Below are 12,924 nucleotides of genomic sequence, written 5' to 3' on the forward strand. Positions count from 1 at the left end.
AAATATTTAGTGTTCAACATTCAGAAAATTGCTGCATTTTAAAAGTGTGACCTGAGCTAGCAGTACCAGAGTTCAGAAGCAAGGCTACCACACCTGTGCTGTGATGTCTCAGAGGACTCCTAGATGCCCATGGAAATCGAAAGCTTAATTCTCTCTTTTTGCCCTGTAATATTCTTTTGCCTCTCAATCCTCAGAATTGTGTTTTTTTGTCTTTAAATCTCTCTCACTCAGGATACTCAAGAGACATAAGCAAAAGAAATGAGAGAATAAGACTGTCAAAATTCTGTACAGCTAGAGTCCATCTAGTAAAATAGAATATTACATTTCTGAAAGTAGTCCATTTCACTTGTTTTTCTGGAAGGCACAAAACATGCATAATATACTCAATTTTGCAATTCTTTTCCAAAGGGGAAAGAAACCTGTGTGGATGCAGGTGGCTTGAGAAATGATCAGCATTCTATAGAACCTAGTGCCTTCCCTAGGTAAGAAATAAAGAGAAATTTAAGTTAAGTACATTAGTATTTTGAGATGTTATCAAAAGAACTGACATGAGGAACTTGATATAAATAGCATTAATATACATGTTTTAAAGACTAGAACAATAATTTTTGTTACTATTAGAATATCAGTGGTTACTATTAGAATATCAATAAATTATCAACTAAGTTGAAAAAAAACCCCTTCCATCCAGTTTTCATGTAACTGCCCAAAACTGCCTACTTCTTGTGTTTTTGCCCACACCCTTCTGGTGGAAGAAGGGTCTCTCAAAAGACAAATTTCCACTTCTGCACTCTGTGACCACACCAGATCCAAAGATGCCCAGGCATAACTCCCCAAGATTCTGCCAACAGACCCTATAGCAATGGTATTCAATGAGCAGAATGAGAAGAAAGGGAACTGAGACAGTGGAACCAATCAGGTGTCAGGCGGTGAAAAGGTTATAGAATAGAGTAAGAACCTGTAGTTCCAGAGTTTTGGATCATTCTTACAGCACTGAGTCAAACTACTTCTCACAAGATCATATAAACAAAATGTGATTTAAATTCAAACCCTTACCACCTTTTGCAATTTATGGACAGTGACTGATCTCTTAATCTTGAATCTACTTGCTTTAAATTGAAAGAGCCTCTAAAGTAGGAACAATGTTCCCATAAAATACTCAATATGCAAGGAAAACAATAAGGGCTAAACTAAACTCTACTTTAGCTGATGCATTTAAAGAACCAGATATATAGACAAAGGTCTGAGAAATAATAAGCATATCATTCCTTACTTATTTTCAGACCCTAAAGTACCATTTTTTTTCTTTTTGGTTTTTAAACTTATTTTTTAAGTTTACCTCATTTGAAGAAAATATCCTTCCTTAGTGGACAAAGAGGCTGAAGGACCTAACAGAAAGCAAGGTAGTCTCTAAACCCCTACATCAACCTTTAATTTTATTTTTTGAACAGGGCATCGATTAGAGACTGACTGTTAGATCAGTAGGTGGCACTGCTTGGTTTTAATCATCTCTGCTTCTATTGTGAACTCATATCATATCAAGAAACTAATTAAAAAGAATCACATCCTAATAAAGAAAACTAATCACTGATGCATAGCTCAACTGTCTGAAGTTAAATAGTGGCCATTTGGCATAACTGACCTTATACATGAGCAAGATTCAGAAGATCTTTCAGTAGAAAATGGGGATGAACAAGGCATAATAGGGTAGAAAGACATGTAGGATAGCCTGGTGAGTTATCAGTCCGCTGATTCTCCTCTTAGCCATCCTTCTCTGTGAAGTAACAGCCTCTCCCCTCTTTGTAGGGCCTCTAAAGGTGAGCACCTGGGGGCTATCTTAGGCCTGCTGCAAATTTCTTTCTGTGCTCTGTTCTTATTTTAGAATTTCCATCCACTCTTCATCCCTTCCATGAAGACCTCCAAAGGATACTCACAAATCTTGCCTCCAGACCTGATTCCCATCCCACAAATTAAGTACTGTATTTTCAAAATTATTTGAACATCTAGTGTCATCTTAAATTCAGAACCAAATTCATCATCATTAACTTATTTCCATTTGTTCATTTGTTCCTTCATCTACCCATTAATTGGTACTGTGCTATGCAAGGGGTACAGATAAGGATAAGGCACTTCTTGATTTTAAGGAGCTCAGAGTCTGTCAAACTAGACAGTCATAACCTACTAGGCAAAAAGGATCAACACACCCTACCCAAATATCCTTATCTGGTGTATGAGGCAACTGGTGCCAAAGGAGACGAAATGGCTTGCTTAAGGTCACATTTGCTATCGGCAAAGCTAGGAGAAAAACCCAGGACTTCTGGCTTGCCAGTTCCTATTAAAGTCATAATTCTCCCAGTCACTCTAGTTCAGATCTGAGAAGACATGTGATTCTTCACCATGTCTCACCCTCAATGGCCAGTCTACCAAAAAGCACTTTGGTATCTTTGTTTTGAGCATCTCTCACATCTGCCATTTCCATTGCTTTCTGACTGTCACCAGGATGTTTCAGGTCAGCATCACCCTCACACGGCACCCTCCACTTGCCAGCAGATGTTCAGTTTCCTGACCCTCCCTGCCTGAATTTCCCTACCTGACCTGCACTACCCATCCCAACTCTACCCATCCTCCTCCAATTTGATCTACAAGTGGATGCTAAGATAATCTTTCTGAAACACCCTGAACACACCCTGTGCCTGATCCAAAACTGAACTGAGTCTCAGAAACCTTCAGTACCAGTTACCAAACTAGGATCCACAGAACACTGACTCCAGTATATATTTTGTGGGAAAAGGGGTCTCTTGTCATGGGAAAACACTGTTTGCACTTTGCCCTTTGAGAGTCACAGCCTCTTGAACCAGTATTTCCCAAAATTATTTGACTGCAAAATTCCCTTTTTGCAGGGAACATACACTACCACCGGTCAGACCCAGTGTTTACAGAAACACACTGTAGGAGACAGTCAGCCATAGCATAACAGATTGCCAGGGCAGCCCGGACATGCCAACTCTCCTTCTCAGTCTCAATTCTTATATTCTCCATGACCACCAGCTCCAGACAAACTGATCGTTTCATTGCTATTTAATATGCTATGAACCTAACACTTTCTCTTTTGTTTTCATAACTTTACCAACTGGAAACATTCTTCTTCCTTTCTTAAATCTTACCCTTCCTTCAATATTCAGGTCAGATCTCATCTCTTCTATAAATCTTTTACCAACTCCCTCACAGAATTCATTTGCCTGTATCATAAAACCAAAATCTCAATGGTGGAAAATACTCATAGTTCATATCTGAATCAAGAATCTAATGTTACAGAATTTTCCCATCAAATAACTTCAAAAGTAATTTACTAGGTAAGATTACATTACACCTAGAAGAACTGTATTTCTATAGAATTATCAGGGTCTCTAGGTAGGAAAAAAGGAAATTTAATATCAATAAATAATTCACTGTAACAGATACTGAGTTCTCTTTTTACCAGAAAAACACTAAGGAAGACATTAGGAAAAATTCATGACTCCATTGTTCAATTTGCAAAAATTATCAAGAATCAGCTAACAAATACTACCATGAGAAGAAAACCTGATCATTACAGATGCTATAAGCATCACTTATACACTAAGCAAATATTATCCCTTTCCTGAAGATTTTTTTTCATACAATATAAACAAAATTAGTCTCATTTATTTAAAAGATATCATATCTGTGTATTGCTATCTTAAAAAATGGTTTTCTTCCTAATGGTAAAAATATGCCTTGTGCCCAATTCAGTTTCTATTTTAGAATTCAAAAATAATCATATTAAATGCCACATATTAAAACATTTAACATCTGCAATGAGAAGCTTTGGGTTTTGTGCATGAAGAAAAGAAAATCTGAGGAAGCCTAGTCTTTTTACTTCTGAATTTAATATGTACAAGCCTTATCTGTGGGCCTCCCACCTCCTTTTGACTACCAATCTTTGCCATCCCAGAGTCACCCATTCCCAGAAGGCTATGAGAAAAGGACAGCAGTCATCAGCCTGGATTCTCTGTACCAGCTGAGTAAAATCCTGGACTGCCCATACTCTGGGCCTTCCCAGCCATGTCTACGACTGCCCTGACTGATTGCTCCTCCCTGCCTCTGTCCCACTCAGCAACTTACTTGCTTGGGATTTGTAATGCCTCCTTGATCTTCTCACATCTTTGGGTATGACTTACTTTTACAGGTACATGTCCTGTCCTTCCAAGACTATATTTTCACCTTGACTTAACCTCTTTCTGGTCTAACTCATTATATCTGAAGATCCATTTGCTCAGATGAACCCTAGATTGTCTTCTGACATGAGCAAAGATTCAGCTTCAATCCACATCTCCAACCTTATTTTCCTACATGAACCCTTTACTTCAAGCAAAACTGAACCATTAATGGAGCTCTAAACGAACCACGCCTTGAATGAAACCCCAATTTTGTTTTCCAAAAGTTCCATCTTGCAAGATCCAACTCAAGGCTCTGCTCTCAAAAAGCCTACTGTAACTTTGTAACCTATGATAATCACCTCAGCCTCTGAATTAGTGTCCTGACAATCTTTACCAGTGATTCATATAACCAATTCTACTAAATATTAGTTCCAAAGGATATCTCCAAGGGGAAGGCTCCCTCTTAGAGATTTATAATGCTCATTATCATATGAAAGACTTTGAGATGTCTAACAGCAAAATAAACCTTTCAAACAATATGGAACCCAGTGTTTCTCAAACTCACTTAGCCATGGAATACCTTTTCTATGTTATATCTTATAATCATAATTTCGAAGTACAGATAAAAAGAAAACTGCTGTATATAAGTCAGTGGCATTTCTCACACATGACTTTTTATTCTAATGTGTCCTTGTGCCCAACAGGTCTGAATGGTAACAATCCAGCAGCTCTAACTAGTTGTGGGCTTTCTTAACTCCTATTATTGTCTTTATCCTCACATCACTCTATGCTTGCTAAGTTTAAAATAACGTACAGTGCCTAGCACATATAAAAGATGCTGGTTATTCATTTTGAGACAGTGGGGCAGAGTGGTCAGGAGTTTGTTCTGTGATACAGGCACATAAAAGTATAAAGCATATTAGTAGACATAAAGGGAGGAATTTACAATAATCTAATAATAGTAGTGGACTTCAACATCTCACTTACATCAATGGACCAATCAACCAGAGAGAAAATCGATAAAGAAACTATGACCTTAAATGGCATATCAGAGCAGCTGTACTTCATAGATATCTACAGGACATTCCATTCAAAAGCAGCACAATACACATTCTTTTCAAGTACACATGGAACATTCTCCAGAACAGATCACATGCTGAGTCACAAAACAAGTCTAAACAAGTTTAAGAGATGGAAATTATATCAAGCATCATGTCCAACTGCAACAGTATGAAACTAGAAATCAATCACAGGAAGAAAAATGGGTAAAACACAAACACATGGAGACTAAACAACATACCACTAAAAATCAATGGGTCATTGAAGAAATCAATGCATCAAAAAAGATGCATCATCTTTGCAATGCATCAATGCATCAAAAAAGAAAGCATCAAAATAAATGGCAATAAAAACACAGCTTTCCAAAATCTATGGGATATAGCAAAAGCAGTTCTAAGAGAGATACTTACAGCAATATAGTCTTACCTCAAGAAACAAGAAAAATTTCAAATAAGCAATATAGCTTTTTATCTAAATGAATTAGAAAAAGAAGACCAAACAAAACCCAAAATCAGCAGAAAGAAGGAAAAAATAAATATAAGAGAGGAACTAAATAAAACAGAGAACAAAAAGAAAAAAATCAATGACACAAAGATAAATAAAACTGATAAGCCTTTAGCCAGGGCCATTAAAACAAAACGAAAGAGAATGCAAATAAGCAAAACAAGAAATGAAAGAGGAGAAACTACAACTGATATCACAGAAATACAAACAATTCTAAGAGAATACTATTAATGGTCATATGCTAACATATTAGACAACCTAGAAGAAATGGGTAAATTCCCAGAAACATACCATCTTCCAAGATTGAATCAGGAAAAGAATAGATAATCTGAAAGATCAATTACTAGTATCAAAATTGAATTAGTAATCAAAAAATTTTTAAGAGAAAAAAAGTCCCAGACTGCATAGCTTCACAGGGAATTCTATCAAACATATAAAGAATCTATCAAACATACTTATCCATCTCAAACTAATCCAAAAAATTAAACAGGAGGGAACTCTCCCAACCTCATCTTATGAATCCATTACCCTAGTACCAAAGCCAGAGAAAGATACTGCCAAAAAAAAAACCCCAGGAGGCCATTACAGGCCAATTGTCTATGATGGACACAGATACAAAAATCCTCAACAAAATATTAGCAAGCCAAATTCAACAATATATAAAAAGGATCATACATTATGATCAAATGGGATTGTTCCAGGGATGAAGGGATGGTTCAATATACACAAATAAATCACTGTGATATGCCACACTAACAAAACAAAGGGTAAAACCCTACATGATCACTTCTCAAATGATTAAGAAAAAAGCATTCAACAAAATTCAATAGCCATTCATGATAAAAACTCAACAAAGTTGGTATAGAGGGAACATATCTCAACATAATAAAGCCCATTTACAATAAATACTCAGCTAGGGCTTCCCTGGCAGCTCAGATGGTAAAGCGTCTGCTCACAATGCTGGAGACCCAGGTTCGATCCCTGGGTCAGGAAGATCCCCTGGAGAAGGAAATGGCAACCCAATCCAATATTCTTGCCTGGAAAATCCCATGGACTGAGGATCCTGGTAGGCTACAGTCCATGGGTTCGCAAAGAGTCAGACACGACTAAGCTAATATAATACTCAGTGGTAAAAAGCTAAAAGCTTTTTCTCTAAAATCAGCAATAAGACGAGGATGCCCACTCTTGAAAATCCTATTTAACATAGTATTAGAAGTTCTAGCCTCAGAAATCAGATAAGAAAAAGAAACAAAAGGAATCTAAATTGGAAGAGAAGAAAGGAAACTGTTGGTAGTTGCAAATGACATGATACTATATAAAAAGAATCCTAAAATCTCCTCCATAAAATGACTAGAACTAATAAATGAATTTGGTAACATTATAGAATATAAGATTAATATATAGAAATCTGTAGCTTTTCTATACACTAATAATGAACAATTAAAAAAGAAATCAAGAAAACAATTCCATTTACAATTGCATTAAAAAGATTAAAATACCTAGGAAAAAACTTCATGAAGGAACTGAAAGACCTGTACTCTGAAAACTAAAGACACAGATGAAGAAATAGAAAATGATATAAATAAGTAGAAAAGCATCTTGTATTCATGGTCTGGAAGAATTAATATTGTTAAAATGCCCATATTACCCAAAACAATCTACAGACTTAATATAATCCCTATTAAAATACCCATGACACTTCTCAAAGAACTGGAACAAGTAAACCTAAAACTTATTTGGGACCACAAAAGACCCCAAATAACCAAAGCAATCTCAAGAAAAAAGAACAAAGCTCAAAGCATCACCCTCCCTGACTTCAGACCATACTAAAAAGCTAATCAAGAGAGTGTGGTACCATCACACAGATCAATAAAACTGAATAGAAAGCAGACATATAGATCAATGGAACAGAATAGAGAGCCCAGATATAAACCAACACACATATGGTCAATTAATCTATGACAATCTAATTCCATCAACAGACAAACAGATAAAGAAGATGTGGTGTGGTGTGGTGTGCAAAACAGTTCAGTTTGCAACCCCATGGACTGCAGCACGCAAGCCTTCCCTGACCATCACAACTCCCAGAGCTTGCTCAAACTCATGTCCATTGAGTCGGTGATGCCATCCAACCATCTCATCCTCTGTTGTTCCCTTCTCATCCTGCCTTCAATCTTTCCCAGCATCAGGGTCTTTTCAAATGAGTCAGTTCTTCGCATCAGGTGGCCAAAGTATTGGAGCTTTAGCTTCAGCATCAATCCTTCCAATGAATATTCAGGACCAATTTCCTTTAGGATTGACTGGTTTGATCACCTCGCAGTCCAAGGGACTCTCAAGCGTCTTCTCCAACACCATAGTTCAAAAGCATCAATTTTTTCAGCGGTTAGTTTTCTTTATGGCATAGCTCTCACACCCATACATGACTACTGGAAAAATGATAGCTTTGACTAGACAGACCTTTGTAGGCAAAGTAATCTCTCTGCTTTTTAATACACTGTCTAGGTAGGTTATAGCTTTTCTTCCAGGGAGCAAGCGTCTTTTAATTTCATAGCTGCAGTCACCATCTGCAGTGACTTTGGAGCCCAAGAAAGTAAAGTCTGCCACAGTTTCCATTGTTTCCCCATCTATTTGCCATGAAGTGATGGGACTGGATGCCATGATCTTAGCTTTTTGAATGTTGAGTTTTAAGCCAGATTTTTTACTCTCCTCTTTCACTTTCATCAAGAGGCTCTTTAGTTCCTCGTTGTTTTCTGCCATAAGGGTGGTGTCATCTTTGTAACTGGGGTTATTGATATTTCTTGCAGTAATACTGATTCCAGCTTGTGTTTCATCCAGTCTGGCATTTCTCATTATGTACTCTGCATATAAGTTAAATAAGCAGGGTGACAATATATAGCCTTGGTATACTCCTTTCCCAATTTGGAACCAGTTTGTTGTTCCACATCTGGTTCTAACTGTTTCTTCTTGACCTACATACAGATTTCTCAGGAGACAGGTGAGGTGGTCTGGTATTCCCATCTCTTGAAGAATTTTCCACAGTTTGATGCGATCCACACAGTCAAAGGCTTTAGCATAGTCAATGAAGCAGAAGTAGATGTTTTTCTGGAACTCTCTTGTTTTTTCTGTGATCCAACAGTTGTTGGCAATTTGATCTCTGGTTCCTCTGCTTTTTCTTTTTTTTCATTTATTTTTATTAGTTGGGGGCTAATTACTTTACAATATTGTCGTGGTTTTTGCCATACACTGACATGAATCAGCGATGGATTTACATGTGTTCCCCATCCGCCCCCCTCCCACCTCCCTCCCCATCCCATCCCTCTGGGTCTTCCCAGTGCATCAGCCCTGAGCACTTGTCTCATGCATCCAACCTGGGCTGGTGATCTGTTTCACCCTTGATAGTATACTTGTTTCAATGCTGTTCTCTCAGAACATCCCACGCTCTCCTTCTCCCACAGAGTCCGAAAGTGTTCTGTACATCTGTGTCTCTTTTTCTGTTTTGCATATAGGGTTATCGTTACCATCGTTTTAAATTCCACATATATGCATTAGTATACTGTATTGGTCTTTATCTTTCTGGCTTACTTCACTCTGTATAATGGGCTCCAGTTTCATCCATCTCATTAGAACTGATTCAAATAGATCCTCTATGACTCACCTCCAGAATATTGGAAATAAAAGCAAAACTAAACAAATGGGACCTAATGAAACTTAAAAGCTTTTGCACAACAAAGGAAACTATAAGCAAGGTGAAAAGACAGCCCTCAGATTGGGAGAAAATAATAGCAAACGAAGAAACAGACAAAGGACTAATCTCAAAAATATACAAGCAACTCCTGAAGCTCAATTCCAGAAAAATAAATGACCCCATCAAAAAATGGGCCAAAGAACTAAACAGACATTTCTCCAAAGAAGACATACAGATGGCTAACAAACACATGAAAAGATGCTCAACATCACTCATTATCAGAGAAATGCAAATCAAAACCACAATGAGTTACCATTACATGCCAGTCAGGATGGCTGCTATCCAAAAGTCTACAAGCAATAAATGCTGGAGAGGGTGTGGAGAAAAGGGAACCCTCTTACACTGTTGGTGGGAATGCAAACTAGTACAGCCACTATGGAGAACAGTATGGAGATTTCTTAAAAAACTGGAAATAGAACTGCCATATGACCCAGCAATCCCACTCCTGGGCATACACACCGAGGAAACCAGATCTGAAAGAGACACGTGTTCTCCAATGTTCATCACAGCACTGTTTATAATAGCCAGGACATGGAAGCAACCTAGATGCCCATCAGCAGACAAATGGATAAGGAAGCTGTGGTACATATACACAATGGAATATTCCTCTGCTTTTTCTAAATCCAGCTTGAACATCTTGGAGTTCTCAGTTCACGTACTGTTGAAGCCTAGCTTGGAGAATTTTCAGTATTTTTTGCTAGTGTGTGAGATGAGCGCAATTGTGCAGTAGTTTGAACATTCTTTGGCATTGTCTATCTTGGGATTGGAATGAAAACTGACCTTTTCCGGTCTTGTGGCCACTGCTGAGTGTTCCAAATTTGCTGGCATATTGAGTGCAGCACTTTCACAGCATCATCTTTTAGGATTTGAAATCGCTCAACTGGAATTCCACCACCTCCACTAGCTTTGTTCACAGTGATGCTTACTAAGTAAGGCCCACGTGACTTCAGGCTCCAGGATGTCTGGCTCTAGGTGAGTGATCACACCATCATGGTTATCTGGGTCATGAAGATCTTTTTTGTATAGTTCTTCTGTATTCTTGCCACCTCTTCTTAATATCTTCTGCTTCTGTTAGGTCCATACTGTTTCTGTCCTTTATTGTGCCCATTTTTGCATGAAATGCTCCCTTGGTATCTCTAATTTTCTTGAAGAGATCTCTAGTCTTTCCCATTCTATTGTTTTCCTCTGCCATAAAAAAGAATGAAATTCTGCCATTTACAACAAGTGGATAGACCAAGAAAGTATTATGATTAGTGAAATAAGTCAGATGGAGACAACAAATACTATGTTATCGCTTACATGTGGAACCTGAAAAATAAAACAAATATATACAGCAACATAGAAACAGACTCACGGGTATAGAAAACAAATTAGTGGATATCAGTAGGAAGAGGGAGTGGGGAGGGGCAAGATAGGGGTATGGAATTAAGAGATACAAACTACTGTGTATAAAAGGATGAGAAACAAGGATATATTGCACAGCACAGGGAGTTATAGTCATTATTTTGTAATAACTTTAAATGGAGTACCATCTATAAACATACCAATTCACTACACTGCATACCTTAAAAAAAAAGAGAATTTAGTCTGTGGAATCAGACAGATTCTGTTCTAACTCTAGCTCAGGTGTCAGTAGTTGGACAGTGAGGTCAAGGACTATGTCTGTTTTGTTCATCAACGCCCAGTACACAATGCCTGGTACAGAACATGCAGTCAATAGTATTTATTGAGTGAATTAAGGACAAAACAGCTTTCCACTCAAATGATTTTGCCCACCAGAGGACATCTGACATCTGGATGGATATTTGGTTCTTGCAACTAGCATCCAATGGGTAAAAGTCAGAGCTGCTATTAAAATATCCTACAGTATACAGGACAAAGAATTATCCAGCCCCAAATATCAATAGTAAAGATGCTGAGAAACCCTGCTCTAGAATGAGGCCAATCAGGGATAAATTTCTAACTACTAACACTAATTGCTTGACCTTGAGTAAGTTATCAAATTTCTCTAATTCTTAATTTCCTCATCTGTAGAATGGGAGACTAATTACAACTGATAATAACATATATATAAATGAGATAAAGTAGGTATCATGTATGAAGGGCTTATCAGCAACTGGTACATAGAGTGGGACCTCTATAAATGTCACCTCTGAGTGTTCTAACCATTAACCTTCATTCACTGTCACATAATGACAATGAGGTCCCTCAATGGAATCTTTACGCTCTTGGATCACACCATTATCAATCTCAGAGTGAGTATTCACATCACATTAAGCCCTGCTTCCCCACTACGTTTATTGCAAGGTTTATTGTATTTAGGTGCTTACCAGAGGCTCAATAGTGAAAATGGTATTCAAGAAGAGCATGCTGTCTGCCTGAACCAGCTTTCTCTGATTCTCAAAAGTGCGGGAGAGAATGGAAAGACGCTGTCGGAGAGAAGGATCAGCAATGCACTCTTCAAGAAACTCATCGGTTTCACTCTTTTCCTTTTTGCTAAGATCATCACAGATCCTAAAAAAAAAAAAGAAGAAACATGTGTTTCATTCTGGTACTTCCATGAAGAACACTGTAAAGGGCTCCCCTCCAGCCCATCCTGTTGGGAATATTCTCACCCATGACCTTGGGGTGGTCCTTCCTTGCCTGAGATGTAATATACCAGTTGAGAGACCTTATACCTTATTCTCTGGAGAACTTCAATTTGTTTCCTTCAAGAAGTCTCCCAGGCTTCCTAACCTACTCAATGCTCACTTGCTTACTCCTGAGCCCTTACAGATATTTGCACAAATATTTTCCTTTAGGTAATTGTGTTTTCCAGGATGTTTTTTCAGTATTTAACATCTACCCTGCCTCTCACACTTCAAGGGCAATTTTTTGTTTCTTCTAAACTTGCTTAGCTTGAATTCTTTCCTAGCCGTTATTACCTACAGAACAGAATCTGGAGTCAGCAAAGACCAGGTTTTGATAATAATTCTACTCTTTATTTACTCACTCTGTGACTTCAGGAGTTACTTAAGTCCTCTAAGCCTCAGTGCCTTCATCAACAAAATGGAAAGAATAGGAGATCCTCCATCATAAAGATGTGCTGAGAATTAAAAGTGATCAAGGACATGGGGTAATTCTTGGAACAAAGCAGTTGCTCAAGAAATGCCAGTTTTCTCCCTATATGAACCCCAGGCAGTTACAAAGCTGTCAAGTTATAAAATACTCAGACTACACATGGAGACACGTCCTTTCTCTCTCTCTCTAGATCTTCATATCCCTTGTGATAAGTCAGAAAAGCAGCCTCCACAACCGTCTACTCATTACTAAAGGTATGCTCACATAACTCCTTGCATCTGTGACTTCATCTGAAGACTGAATTTCAAGCCCAGCAAGGATACATGACCATTTTCCCAGCATTTTTCTGGTATTACCAGTGGTGAGAGACATTATTTC

At 37.9% G+C, this 12,924-nt stretch overlaps 1 protein-coding gene across 1 annotated transcript in view; it reads right to left on the minus strand.

The window, feature by feature from the left end:
* The window catches only part of HYDIN (HYDIN axonemal central pair apparatus protein), a 356,564-nt gene that overhangs the window by 252,352 nt on the left and 91,288 nt on the right, over positions 1 to 12,924 (minus strand). The window contains 1 exon segment of the mRNA XM_043435789.1: positions 11,817 to 12,000. Coding sequence (XP_043291724.1) covers positions 11,817 to 12,000 — 184 coding nt within the window.

The sequence above is a fragment of the Cervus canadensis genome, chromosome 18 (assembly GCF_019320065.1).
Source record: "Cervus canadensis isolate Bull #8, Minnesota chromosome 18, ASM1932006v1, whole genome shotgun sequence".
NCBI classification, from domain to species: domain Eukaryota; kingdom Metazoa; phylum Chordata; class Mammalia; order Artiodactyla; family Cervidae; genus Cervus; species Cervus canadensis.